Source organism: Caretta caretta, chromosome 2 (genome assembly GCF_965140235.1).
Source record: "Caretta caretta isolate rCarCar2 chromosome 2, rCarCar1.hap1, whole genome shotgun sequence".
Taxonomy (NCBI): domain Eukaryota; kingdom Metazoa; phylum Chordata; order Testudines; family Cheloniidae; genus Caretta; species Caretta caretta.
In genome coordinates, this window is record NC_134207.1 from 157,593,144 (window position 1) to 157,608,153 (window position 15,010).

General features: G+C 44.2%; 1 protein-coding gene across 1 annotated transcript in view; it reads left to right on the forward strand.

The window, feature by feature from the left end:
• The first annotated feature begins 611 nt into the window (after positions 1 to 611).
• Positions 612 to 15,010, forward strand: part of LOC125631914 (palmitoyltransferase ZDHHC11) — a 91,707-nt gene continuing 77,308 nt past the window's right edge. Inside the window, exon 1 of the mRNA XM_048839384.2 lies at positions 612 to 764. Within this exon, the coding sequence (XP_048695341.1) occupies positions 729 to 764 (36 nt within the window). The 5' untranslated portion in view covers positions 612 to 728. The remainder of the gene's footprint in view (positions 765 to 15,010) is intronic.

Sequence of the window (15,010 nt, forward strand, 5' to 3'; positions counted from 1 at the left end):
AACCGATTTCTAAAAAACCGAATTCTATCAAATTGACCTAATTTCGTAGTGTAGACATACCCAAACACCGCTGCTACTCTGAAACCTGTACAAGCTAAAGGCCTTTATAGCTAGGGTGTCCAGATACCCTGATTTTATAGGGAAGTCCCAGTATTCAGGGCTTTGTCTTCTACTGTCACCGATTATCCCCCAGCCCCTGTCCTGGTTTTTCACACGTGCTAGTGGTCACCCCCTCTGTAGCTGCGGCAGCAGGATGGGATTTTGCTCAGCCACCAGTCCAGCACCCTTAGGAGTGCAGTGCAGGTCCATGTGCTCCACTCAGAAGCTGGCTCCAGGGCCAATTAGCAGAGGGCATGTTGCCCTGCCCTTAACATACCGGCACGGCTGGCCAGCGGCCCGACTGGCTTCTTCTACACGAGAACCCTGGGCCTGGGCGCGCCCCCGCCTGCTCTGCCGACTGCTCTCCGGCCACATGCGCAGCGCCGCGCACCCAGGACCGGCTCCTTGCCGGGAGCGGGACTCGCCCCCCGCCCGCCGTCAGCTTTAGGACCCGGGAGACGCTCCGGCCCGGGCCGGGGAGAGCACTTGAAACGGTTTCCATAGCTGCAAAGGCAGCTGCTGCCTCAAGGCAAACTAACCAGCCTTGCCCCGAAGTTGGCCCGGCCGCCCCAGGCTCCGGCCACGGCTCCGCAGCGGGGGCGGCTGCCCTGAGGCGGGCGGCGGCGGGCATGACTCCCCCGGCCTGCGCGGTGTGTCTCCGGCAGGTGGGACTGGGGCGGCAGCAGCGGGGACCCCGCCTGGGCGGGAGGAGGCGGCGGCGGGGGGCGCTGGGCGCAAGGAGAGGAGGCGGCGGCGGCGGGGGGCCGGCAGCAGGCGCCGGGGAAGGGGAGTGCGGCTTATGTGCGGGCAGAGCCTAGCGGGGGGCTGGCCTGGGGGGCCCGGTGGGGGGGGGTGGCTAGCTGCGGGGGGCCACTCGCGCGTGTTGGACGCTGGCCGGGGCTTCAGCGAGACGCGGTGGGGGAGGTCAGCGCTTGTGTTGGCGAGAGAGACGCGCTTTGGAGCCACGCTGGGCTCTGCTTCCAGTTGGGGGCTGTCTCCGGTAGAGGAGAAATTGCCTTTGAAATCATTGCGGGGCCCGGCAAGTCAGCGGAAGGCCAGGGCGGGTGGTCCCCGGGGGCTGGCGCTGCAATTGCAAGTTGGAACAAGGCTGCGGGCTCCTCGGAGATCTTGGGGCGGCCCCGGTCAGAGCTTGCCTCCTTTTTTCTTACAGGAGTTGAGCCTAATTGATAGCAGGAAAGGGCGGGAGTTCAGGAGCCGGCTGCACAGGTGCTGTCTAGTGGGGAATGGACTGATGGAAACATGCTTGTTGTCGCTGCTTACATTGGGGTTTTTGTTTTTACTTAAATATGAACAAACTATGTGAGTGCTGAAAGGAGTGATAGGGACATTTGCTATTCTCATGCAGAAAGTCCATTAAGAACAATTTATTCATGAGAAAATCTGAACTGATACACAATTGTTCTTTGCAATCCTCCCATTAAAGTCCAGATTCTCCAAGCAGTTCTAGAAACATTTCCAGTGACTTTCCTTCAGTCAACTTTTGGAGTAGCAGCGGTGTTGGTCTGTTTCCGTAAAAAGAAAAGAGTTCTTGTGGCACCTTACTCCTTTTCTTTCAACTTTTGGAGGCATTTCCAGTCCAGCTGTGTCTTTTTGTTTTCCTATAGAAACAGTTCAGTTCATGGCTCAATTGTCAAATCATGGTTTCCTTGAAGGAGGGGTTAGGTTTAATTTCCATTGCCTACTGTTCATGGCCATTATATCTTACGCTTCTGGGTTAAAGTCTTTAGATGTGAAAGTGATGAACTAATAACACTGATGCAAGTTGCCCTCTCCTTTCCAGCAGTTCTGTCAACTATTCCCGTGTTGGGATAATCACACAGTAACACAGAATTACTGTGGGAAAAAATCTACTCTCGTGATTAAACTGAAACCACTCAATTTGACAACCTTGTAATCTTGACCTGATGGAAAATCTATTTCTCTAGAGGAAATCGGCTTGTGTGTTAGAGTAAGAGGAAACTTTATTTTCATTAAGTGAAATTTATAAAAGCTCTGAGAGAGACTGCTTAATCTGACTCAGACTATGGTATTCTGTGTTTTTGCTGAGACACTATACTTTTATACTTAAACTACACAGCAATTGATACATTTGAGTGATGTTTCTAATTTGCTATGACGCGTCTCTGCTCAACTAGTATAAAAATGTCTCCAAACCTTGACAAGAATATGTGTCTGTGTTTACAGGTCAAATGTATTTGAATTCAAACACACTGTGGAGAAACGAGAGGCAGATCACAGAATCTCAATTTTTGTATCCAAATTTTTGCACATGGGTGCATTCACAAAACCAGTCTCATGAGGCCATGTCTGTACTGCACTAGCATAATCTTCCCCAAAATTCAGTCCAGTTTTAAAATTGGTTGGAGCTATGGTATAGGCAAGAGCTGCTCTTTTAACTATTTCAGTTAAAGTTCCTGAAAAAACTTTAACAAAATTTGTTATAAAAATGGTTCTGACTGTTGAAGCTTTTTCTATATTGCCCCTCTAACCAATTTGAGATGTGTTTTTTGTCTTGTTTTTTTAGGCAAGAAATATCCATAGTGTAGATCAGGGTTTTGTTTTTAAAGACAGTGTTGGTACTTTTATTTTGACACAACCAGGATATGTTGGACAGTGATAATCTAGCTCCCTTTGGCCTGGCTGGACTATATGTTGCCTGGTACATACAAAATTAATTTGAGCTAAAGAGGAGGAGCAAAAGTCTGAACTGCTGTACATGCATGAAAGTTCTAGTTTTCTTCCAAAAGTTCTCAAAATACTAAAAGTTCTTGTAAAGAGATAACCGAGATAATAGACTAACAATCTAATATTGCTACTTCTATAATAATTAATACAATAGACTTTGGGAATCAAATTAATCATTCTTATTTATGTTTGCTTTTTAATTTGAGCAATGTGGGTCAAGATATCTCACTTTTTTTAAAAAAATCTCTACTATCTCAAAGAATGATATGCCAATGAGAGATTTATCTGAAGCAGTTCTTTAGTAACTGAGGAACTTTCAGTGATAATACTTACTAGCAACAAGAGCACAGTTACATATTAATAGCAGTAATATCATATTTAATAGCATCAATCCAGTATTCTCAGCAACAAACAGGAAGTCTTTCAAGTTTGTTCTCTAAGGACTGACTGCCAGTAAGCCGGATCCATTATAAAAGTATGTAGGCAGATTTCGCTATAGCTTGTTGCCACTGATCTGCCAATCACAGGCACAGTGAAAGACATGACCATAAGCGATTTTATATATATATCTGCAGTTGATTTGGCTTGCTAAAAAAAAAATTTATTCTGGTCATCGTAAAGAGTCCCTATGCAGATCAACAGCATACCATGACTGCACACTGCTCATGACTTGCCCAAGATCTCACCGGCAGTCACTTAAAGGTGTGAGTCGCAGTCCAATGCTTTAACCAGTAGACCATCCTTTCTCTCAGTCTTCAGTAGGCTTGAACCAGAGGACAAGGTATGTTTTTGTTTCTTCTACTCAGTCAAAATATTGGTATGTAATTGGGGGTGGGGAGAAACACAAATAAATAAATAAATAAAATTACAATGATCCAGAAACTACACGTTCAGAGCATGACTTAAAGAAAAAATTTGGGGTGGTATTTCTCTTTCACACTTGTTCTGATAGTTAGACAAGCTAACTTTTTTTTTTTAACTGTAAAAAGGCAACGTTTTGAGGAAGATGATGTGGCTTGGTAAACTTGATTGGAAGCACTTCAGGTTTTGTTTAAATTCAGTTAATATTGTCCTGTAATGTTGTTGGACACAACTTTTTCTTTTTATGGCAGTCCTTAACCCCTCAAGTTTCACCAGATCAAATCTAATTCTTGTAGAACTTTTGATGGCTAATGCACACAGCAGATCCCTAGCCTATTTTTCTTCAGATGCTGTTTGTTAACACTGAATAAGTAAGTCACCTAAATGTAGAGACTCTGCCATTCAAAGGACACCTACGTACTTTCACGAAAATTAAGGGGGAGTACTTTGTTAGGCAGTTCATAACTACCTTTATTTTAAATTAGGTTATGTATACATTGACCTTTAGAAGTTTTGTATCTAGACTTCATTGCAAATGTGCTGTGGTTTTTGAAAAACATTTTTTTTTTCCATTCCATCTGCCACCCTCGCTCCCCCCACTACCCTTTATTTTCTATGTCAAACGCTTGGTGATATTTTCTTTTTCACCGGTGGAGACTTGGTTGGCTGTTCAGGGAGGATGACTAGTCTCAGGGATTCTCTCTAAACTCTCTCAGTTTGAGTAGGATAACAGACTTACTTTAATTCCTTTTATGTAGCTTTGTTAATTACCCCCACCCCATACCTGGCAAACACCTATTTCACTCTCATTAAGTTGTAGAACTGATGTGTAAGCTTTAGTGGGCTGGCAAAACTATGTGTTCTGTTTGTAAAGCTCTATCTGCAGTGATGTCTATTTACTTCCTGAAGAATTTACAGTATCCTACCAGCATGTTATATAATTCAAAGTTTAATACTTTGTCATAGTTTCATAATAACTTTTATAGTAAATGTGATCCTTCTAGACCGCCTGATTTTTGACAGATTTTTGTGCAATTACCAGGAAAAATGACTCCTGAAGTTTGGTGTGTTGATGGACATGTAAATGTCTGTATCATTCTTTTCAGTAAAGAAATATAAATTATTGCTAGCAATTAGGTTTAAAAGCTTTGTTTGGAATCCTCATTACACGGTTGTTCCCCCTGTTCACCCGTCTTCTTTTCCCCCCACTCCTGAAAGTTTTTTAGTTTTGGTGCTGATACACTGGAAGACAGGGGGAGATATAGTCTTTTCTCTGCCACCAAGAAATTAGGCAAATTAAATCTGTTACTTAGAATTATCTGTGTGCACTTTTGTTGTTGTTGTCAATCTGCTTTCTACAATAGCAATTCTTAGGGCTGGTCTACACTACCACGGTAAATTGATCTAACTTACCCAACTTCAGTAACTGAAGTTGACATAGTCAGATCTACTTACCGTGCGTGATTGCTACACTGCACTGTGTCGACGGGAGAACGTCTTCTCCAGGAGGTGGAGTACACAAATTGATGGGAGAGTGCTCTCCCATCGATTTAGTGTGTCTTTACCAGACTCGCTAAATCGACACTACACTACATCGATTGCAGCAGTGTCGATCTACCGGCAAGTGTAGACATACCCTTAGTTTAGGTTTAGAAATGTCTAATGCTGGATGAGCAAGGGAAGTGAGCCTGCTTTCTTGGAGGGATCACTTTTTGAATTTTAAATACAACTTAAGTTCTGATTTTTGGGTACACATGGAAAAGATATTGGGCCGAATTCACAAAGTGGATGGTACAGAGGGACTGTAACCAAGCTGCACATTCTCAGCAAAAAATTCCTATTGGAGGGGAACTCCCGGCTGGCACATGTGCAGTGTAGCTGGGCCCTGTGCCTGTGAGTGCCCACACCCACTTATGAAGATGCATTACTGGAGATGGAAGGGGCCTGGCAAGACAGAGCTCCACCATAACATTTCTGCACTGGCCAAGGTCCATAAAGAAAGAAACAGTTTCAGACATCTAGAGAAACATCTCTGAAAACTTAGACTGCTGCAGAAAGCCTCCCAAACTTTGACATACAATGTACGCCTATTTTAGGAAATATATTTTGTGAAATTATGGTCTAGAGGTTGAATGCTGTTTAATTTGCTGTGACACTTTAGCCTTGTGTTAAAACTTAGTAGAAAAATGGTACAATAACTCCTTGCTTAACGTTATAGTTATGTTCCTGAAAAATGCTACTTTAAGCAAAACGATGTTAAGCAAATCCAATTTCCCCATAAGAATTAATGTAAATGGGGGGGGTTAGGTTCCAGGAAAAAAAATTTTGCCAGACAAAAGACTATACACACACCCGCGCGCATATACACACAGTATAAGTTTTAAACAAACAATTTAATACTATACACAGCAATGATGATTGTGAAGCTTGATTGAGGTGGTGGAGTCAGAGGGTGGGATATTTCCCAGGGAATGCCTTATTGCCAAATGATGAACTAGCACTCGGCTGAGCTCTCAAGGGTTAACACATTGTTGTGAATGTAGCCTCACACTCTACAAGGCAGCATGAATGGAGGGAGGAGACACAGCATGGCAGTGCATGCAGACATTCCCTGTGGAAACTGAATGTGATGATGAACCCATACTATCCCACTGGAGCGCACAACTCCCTCCATTTTCCAAAGTGCCAGAGCGGGGACTGCGTGTGTGTGTGTGTGAGAGAGAGAGAGAGGTGCATTGCCCCTTTACACATTGCCCCTTTAAGAATGCTGATCCTGCTTTAAGTACATTGCCTTTTTAAGTAGATCAGCAAGTTGAGGCAGCATGTGCTGCCAGCAAGCTCCCTCCATCCTGAGCCCTGTCCTATCCCCCCTCTACCCCCCCATCTGTGGAGATGGGGTACGGGGGGGGGACATGCTGACATCAGCACCCCTCTTCCTGTTATACCAATACAATAAAAACCAGCAGGATCTTATTAAAGGGGAAAAGGCAAAATGCCACATTTATTGTGAATACAGAAAGAATCATAGTAAGCAGTTAGTTATAGCTATAACATTCCATTCAATTTTATATTTATTCACACATTCATTCATATACACACACACAAACAGGTGTGTGGTTTGCAGAATCAGACCCCAAAGTTCTCACTTTCTAGAGTCCATTTTTATAGGAATTTCTTCCTATGCCAGTCTGTGGGAATTGCTTCATCATGCTGTTGCTGAATCAACAGATAGCACATTCCTGATGGCTCCGTGCTGCCAGATGTTATCTTGTTCTTTGGTTCTCCCATTCTTGAGGCTGTTGGGTGGATTCCAGTCTGCCCTCCGGGGGTCCTCTGGTTATTTCCACTTGACACCTTCTTCAGCCGATGGACACTGGATTCTTAGGCTGGCACCTCCCTGATCATTCAGTTATTATCCACACCAAGCATCCATCCACATACATCCTCTATCTCTATTTTAATCACAGTTGTTAACAAAGCGAGATGAATACAACAAAAGGGCGGGGAGTCTCTGGGTGCTGTTTCTGTTGTTACAGAGTATTGCTTTGAGTCTCTCTCTGTGTGAGTAGGTGTTGTTACAAAGAATTGCTTTGAGAACAGACTCTGCCCCGCATCTCGTTCGTCCTAAGGGGATCCGCTATGGTGAAGGTACCCCTCAACAAGGCAGACAAGATCGTCCGGCAGCTGGTGAAGACGTGGCTGTTCCTTCCCCAGAGAGCCAGCAACGAGCTGGTCTATATTGCCCACAGGCATGGCGGTGCCAATGTCCCCCGCATGGGTGACCTGTGTGACATTGTGGTGATCAACCACGCCTTCCGCTGCTGACGTGTCCCGACGCCATAGTAAGGAACATCGCAGCAAATGCCCTCCATGACGCAACAAAGAAGCGGATCGGCAGAGCCCCCTCCAACCAAGACACCGCCAGCTTCCTGAGCGGTTCCCTGGATGGCGAATTCGGACGGGACGGGCGTGACATCGCTTCACTGTGGTCCCGCGCTTGCAATGCCTCGCGTCGCCTGGGGAAGTGCATCGGCTGCCGCTGGGAGTGGTGCGAGGAGCGCCAGGAGCTGGGAGTCCTGGTGCCGCAGATCAGGTCTGAGGACAACACCATTGTCACCCCGAGCTCCAGGGGCATGCTGGAGAGGACCCTGAAGGCAGTCATGCACTCGCTGTACATGGAAGCCCTGAAGCATAAACCGGACCAGGGTAAAGCCTTCGAACTGACCAGCAAGTGGGATGCCAGCAACCACTTCCTCGCTGGGAGTGGCTTCACCCGTTTCACCGACTGGCAGTTCATCCTCCGTGCTCGGCTCAACTGTGTCCCGCTCAACGGAGCCGTCCGCCACGGGAACCGAGACAAGCATTGCAGGAAGTGTAGCTACTCTGAGACCCTGCCCCACGTCCTGTGCAGCTGCAAGCCCCACTCCAGAGCCTGGCAGCTGCACCACAACGCCATCCAGAACCGCCTAGTGAAAGCCATCGCACTGCGCCTGGGGGAGGTCACCGTGAACTGCGCCATCCCCGGTACTGACCCGATGTGGTAATCACCGATGAGGCCCAGAAAAAGATCATCCTCGTCGACATCATGGTATCCTTCGAGAACAGGACCCCGGCCTTCTGAGAAGCCTGGGCTCATAAGCTGGAAAAATATGCCCCCTGGCCGACACCCTGAGAGTGAAGGGCTACTAGGTGCAGATGGATGCTCTGATCGTTGGAGCCCTGGGCGCTTGGGACGCCTACAACGAGCATGTGCTGCGGACCTGTGGGATTGGTCGTCGCTACGCACGGCTCATGCGGCGCCTCATGGTCTCTGACACCATCCGATGGTCCAGGGACATCTACATTGAACACATCACCGACAGTACCAGGAGGTGTGAGCCGGTACGACATAGTGCATCCACTATGGGAAAGGGACTGAGAGGCTTTTTCCACTGGACCATATGAACTGGAACCATAAACTCATTGAACATTAAATCCCACTAAATGTGGGTAGATCCATCCCCATCATCGTATCCACTCATTATACTCCACACCTGAACATAGCCATTATATGGACAACATACCCCCATATCTCAATGTCTGTACTTTGACCGGTTAAACTTTCTCCCCCAATCGGGGAGATTGCAGATTATGTATTCCTTACGCCACCAGCTCCTAAACCGAATTTCACACCCCTTGATAATCTGTACCTTATTCCCTGATAACCAGAAACTTCTATGCTTGAACTCTGTACCGTTTTCTTTTTATTTCAACATTATCTTAATAAAATTATTGTACTAACACAATTAGCAGCTTGCAAGTTTCACACAGAGAGGGAGAGAAACAGTACCAAAAATCAAGAGATCTCTTAATTAGTAATACCCTGGAATTTAAACTATGGGGAATCAAACTCATTTGTGATTTTAATACAGAACTTCTTTAATATGATCCAACATTCCCCCTCACCCCCTGTACAGCAAGCAAGAGTCTCTGGGGAGCAGCTCCAAGGCAGAGGGCAGGAGCAGCACATGGCAGTGGGGGGAGCTGAACTGCCTGGCAATTGATAGCCTGCTGGGCAGTTGCCAGACAGGGAACTCAGGGGGACTGTGGGGGGCTGCTGGTCCACCCTGGTTCCAAGCCCCTACCAGCTAGCACCAACGGGCTGCTTTTTCTGCAAGCAGTGGACAAAGAAGGCAGCTGCCAAACGACGTTACAAGGGAGCATTGCGCAACTTTAAACGAGCATGTTCTCTAATTGATCAGTGACGTGACGACGTTAAAGTGAGGAGTTACTGTACGCGTTTTCAGTTTCACAGTATGCCCCTTGCAGAATTCAGTTTGGACTAAACTCTCACCATAATGAATCGTAAAGCTGTACTTCCACCACATGCCTTATCAGGAGTTATTCTACTAGCGTTGTGCTGAACGACAATTCTGCTCAAAAGGAGGAGCTCAGATATTCTAGCTGAGATCATTAGAGAAGCAAATATGCAATATGGACACTAGCAACATTTAATGAAAGATTTCAAGGGGTTCGGAAACTGATGCTGTTCTGAAATAGATCATACTTGTGGTACCTTAAAGTGTACCTCTGCTCTGAAAAGTAACTCTGCAAAAATGGCAGCCTTGAGTTCCCTTAATATTGTCTCCATAAGTTCTAGATCTAATTTGCTCAGAATGTAAATGTTACTTTCTCTTTTCTAGTCCTAGTCCTGCAGACTCAGACTGGAGGTCAAGTCCTTTTATTGGAACCACAGTCCAGCCTGGCTAAGAACTTTGCCTTCTAGTTGTCTGACTTCTTACGATGAATGGTTGGAGCTGCCTTACCTAAATTGCTATTTATGTTCTAAGAGACCCTACCTTCTTGAGATAGACCAATGCTGAACTACAGATGTAACTAGTGAACAAACAAATGATTGAAAATATCTTCTATGCAGTATTGTTGTCGCTTTGTTGGTCCCAGGATATTAGAGAGACAAGGTGGGTGAGGTAATATCTTATTTTTATTGCTTTTATGGCTTATTACAACAGTCTATAACCCACTATCCCCTGCAGCCTCCACCATCACAACTTCCCCCCCAATGACTGGAGGGGTGTTAACTGGCCACTTCACCTTGAATGGTCCTCTTTGAAATATGTGTTAACTACTTATGCTAAACAATCCGTTCCATCTTGCATTTAGCTATGAAACTGAGTACATTTCCCAGACCTGAAGAAGAGCTCTGTCTAAGCTTGTCTCTCTCTCCAACAGAACTTGGCCCAATAAAAGATATTAACTCACCCACTTTCTCTTGAAAATATCCTGAGCATGAATTTCTCAAATGGAAACACTGTAGTAGGCTTGCCTGTATGCAGGATCATGATGGTTGTAATTAGCACTGTCTCAAATCTTTTGTTTAGTGTTTGCCTGTTGGTAAAACAATATTATAACTTATTCCCCATAAGCATTCATCTAAATCCTAGGGGTAATAGTCGGGTTGTCAACTGTCTGGGTTTTACCCAGGTGGTCAATTTTTTGGCTTCTGTGTCCGGGTGTCATTTTGAGTTGCCAGATGCCTGGTTTTTGACCAAAAAGTCTAGTCAAAAAGGCGACCTGGCAACCCTAAATGGCACCCAAACCAAAAGTCCGGTTACTGAGGACAGGGTCATTAACCCACGCCAGCCCCTGCTGAGTCAGGGCCTCCTCCTACCTGCAGGCAGGCTCCTTGAGAGGATCCAGCAAGTGACGGGGGGGGTGGGGGGGTGGGAGAAGAGCATGCAATGCTGGTGGAGCCTGGGGGGTCCGGTTATCTGCAATTAGAAAGATGGCAAGCCTAGGTAGGACAAAGTTAACAGTGGAGGATAATGTGGAAGAAGTGAATATAGAAGTGAGTTTGAATTAGAAGGATGAGGCGCCTGGTCCACCGGAAGAGGAATGTCATTCCAAGGTAGGCAGCAGCATGAGAAGGTGACAAAGTGAGCAAGAAGAAAAGGCTGGGGCCAGGGGAGAGCTGTGCAGAACCTTCAGTTGGGACTAGAAACCTGGAATTCCTGTGGAAAGAGACAGGGAGACAGGAGGGAATGTGACATGATCAAGCAGTAAAAATGGAGTTTATTTTAACTTTTTAATATTGGATGGTTGCCCCATCTCAAAAAAGTATATTAGAGTTGGAAAAAAGTACAGAGAAAGGTAACAAAAAATGATTAGGGATATGACTTCATAAATATCTGCTTCAATTACCTTTGGTAAATGAAATAACCAAACAATCATTCATTTTCTGATATAGCTGTAAAACTAATCTGAAAAGTTTTCAAAATAAATCACTTAAAAATGTATAGTGTGTACCTTCTAAAAATGGAGCCTACATCTGTCTCTGAGTTGTGAAGAATATGTAATAAGGTTATAACAACCACCAAGAATGCACTTTTATGTAGAAATCCATGATTAAATTGAGTCTTCCTGAATAGTGATTTAAATCCTGATTTAAATCAAATCCACCCTGCTGTAAGGTAATATTTGAATGGTTGTCTGGTGAGCCTCTGTGACTATGTGAGCCTCTGTGACAGGAGAGAGAGACATTGATTAGTGTGAAAAGTCCCTCTGCAACAGAAGGTATTACATCCTGCCCAACAGGAAAGACCCATTGGCACCAGACAGACTATGGTGGAATGTTAAACAGTATAAAAGACTTTGTTGCTCTGCACTCCCACTGCTCCCCCAAAGATGAGTCATGCAAATGGATTCCTCCCATCAATTGAGTTTACAGCTCCAAGCACAAGGGAGAAGGGGAATAAAAACCCCCTAACAAGAAGGAACTGGCTTTCAATGCTGTTTGGACTCTAGTGGGCAAAGTTACTAGGCATATGCAAGAAATCCCCAAGAGCTTGCTTGTTATAGAAACTTGTATTACTTTTTGAACCTTAAGATTGTAACTCATTAGTGTGTGTATGTTTACCTGCTTTAACCTTGTAAATAACTCTCTGGATGGACCTTTGGTCTGACCCAGGATAGACGTTCTTATGTTCTTTTCCTATTTAATAACTCTTTTAATATAGTTTATTATAGAATTGGCTACAAATGTAGTTTTGGTGTAAGATCGAAGGTGCAATTGACTTGGGGTAAGTGACTGGTCCTTCAGGACTGGGAGTAACCTGAATATTGTTACACCTTAGAGACTAACCAATTTATTTGAGCATAAGCTTTCGTGAGCTACAGCTCACTTCATCGGGTGCATCGAAGTGGAAAATGCAGCGAGAATGTTTTTATACACACAGATCATGAAAAAATGGGTGTTTATCACTTCAAAAGATTTTCTCTCCCCCCCCACCCCACTCTCCTGCTGGTAATAGCTTATCTAAAGTGATCACTCTCCTTACAACCATCATACACATTGTAAGGAGAGTGATCACTTTAGATAAGCTATTACCAGCAGGAGATAGCTTATCTAAAGTGATCACTCTCCTTACAATGTGTATGATGGTTGTAAGGAGAGTGATCACTTTAGATAAGCTATTACCAGCAGGAGAGTGGGGTGGGTGGGTGGGGGGGAGAGAAAACCTTTTGAAGTGATAAACACCCATTTTTTCATGATCTGTGTGCTGCACCCGATGAAGTGAGCTGTAGCTCATGAAAGCTCATGCTCAAATCAATTGGTTAGTCTCTAAGGTGCCACAAGTCCTCCTTTTCTTTTTGCGAATACAGACTAACACGGCTGCTACTCTGAAACCTGAATATTGTTGTGACGCTTAGTGTAAGGGACTGTTTCTCACAAAGGTAACCTTACCTCTGTGGCAAGGCAGATTGGTCTGTCTGTGGCTCCATGCGAAGGCTGTGGTACTGCCTCAGGAGTTTAGATTTGAAGGTTGGTGAAATCTAAGTATAGAACTCAAAACCAATTTGAGTTTTGTGTCCTGCTTCTTAAGTCTGCCCTGAAGTTGGTACTCATGCTCTGGAGTCACTGCAGGCAGCTTCTCATGATGCTATGAGAGAAACAGAGGGAAAGTATAGAGAAGGGTCCCTTAGACTTGGGAAGAAAGAGGACTGTGCTGCGGAGAAGGCAGAAGCAACATTGACTAGGGATTAACAAGGTAAAGTCAACACACTGGGAATAGCTAGCCTGCTCAAGGAGCTTTGACTTAAAGGGGATGAGGGCAGTAGGGTGAAAGTTTGGAAAAAAGTGGGGCGGAGTGAGGATTCCTTTAGAACAGGGAAAAAAACCTGTTTTAATGGAGAGGAATGGACAGAGCATTACTGAGACATCAAGGGAGCAATTGAAATTAAAATATGTGAATGGATGAGGATGATCTGACAAGTCAAATTGTTTGAGACAGACATGATTGAGACCTCAATAGGACACAGGGCTAACAGAAAGCAAAATCCGAGGAGGATAGAACTGGTGTAGGGGATGGAGATCTGCTCCTATAGCCTGTTCATTTTTGTATCTTAACTGTCATGATATGTGTTCCTATAAATTTTGTAACACTATGAAGTTTTGAGCTGTTTCCTATGTAGGAATGGACATATAGTTCATGCCTCTTTTTCTCTTGCATTTTCCCAATCCTGTGATGTCTAGCAATTAAAAAAATTTAAGGCAAAAGTCTTGAAGCTGGGAATGGGTGACAGGGGATGGATCACTTGATGATTACCTGTTTTGTTCATTCCCTCTGGGGCACCTGGCATCAACCACTGTCGGAGAACAGGATACTGGGCTAGATGTACCTTTGGTCTGACTCAGTATGTCCGGGTCTTATGTTCTAATTAGGGCTGTCAAGCAATTAAAAAAAATTAATTGCGATTAATTGCACTGTTAAACAATAACAGAATACCATTTATTTAAATATTTTTGGACATTTTCTACATTTGCAAATATATTGATTTCAGTTACAACACAGGATACGAAGTGTGCAACGCTTACTTTATTTTTTATTACAAATATCTGCACTGTAAAAAACAAAAGAAATAGTATTTTTCAATCAATCTAATACAAGTACTGTAGTGCAATCTCTTTATCATGAAAGTTGAACTAACAAATGTAGAATTATGTACAAAAAAACCCCCTTCATTCAAAAATAAAACAATGTCAAACTTTAGAGCCTACAAGTCCAATCAGTCATACTTCTTGTTCAGCCAATTGCTCAGACAAACAAGTTTGTTTACATTTGCAGAAGATAATGCTGCCTGCTGCTTGTTTTCAGTGTCACCTGAAAGTGAGAACAGGCATTTGCATGGCACTGTTGTAGTTAGTGTCGCAAGATATTTACATGCCAATGCACTAAAGAGTCATATGTCTCTTCATGCTTCAATCACCATTCCAGGGGACATGTATCCATGCTGATGACGGGTTCTGCTTGATAACCATCCAAAGCAGTGTAGACTGACGCATGCTCATTTTCATCATCATCATGAGTCAGATGCCATCAGCAGAAGGTTATTTTTCTTTTTTGGTGGTTTGGGTTCTGTAGTTTCCACATCAGAGTGTTGCTCTTTTAAGATTTCTGAAAGCATGCTCCACACCTCATCCCTTTCAGATTTTGGAAGGCACTTCAGATTCTTAAATCTTGGGTTGAGTGCTGTAGTTAGGGTGACCAGATGTCCAGATTTTATAGGGACAGTCCCAATATTCAGAGCTTTGTCTTATATAGGTGCCTATTACCCCCCAACCCTTGTCCCGATTTTTCACACTTGCTGTCTGGTCACACTAGCTATAGCTATCTTTAGAAATTTCACATTGGTATTTTCTTTGCATTTTGTCAAATTTGCAGTGAATGTGTTCTTAAAACGAACAACATGTGCTGGGTCATCATCCGAGAATGCTATACCATGAAATATATGGCAAAATGCGGGTAAAGCAGAACAGGAGACATACAATTCTCCCCCAAGGAGTTGA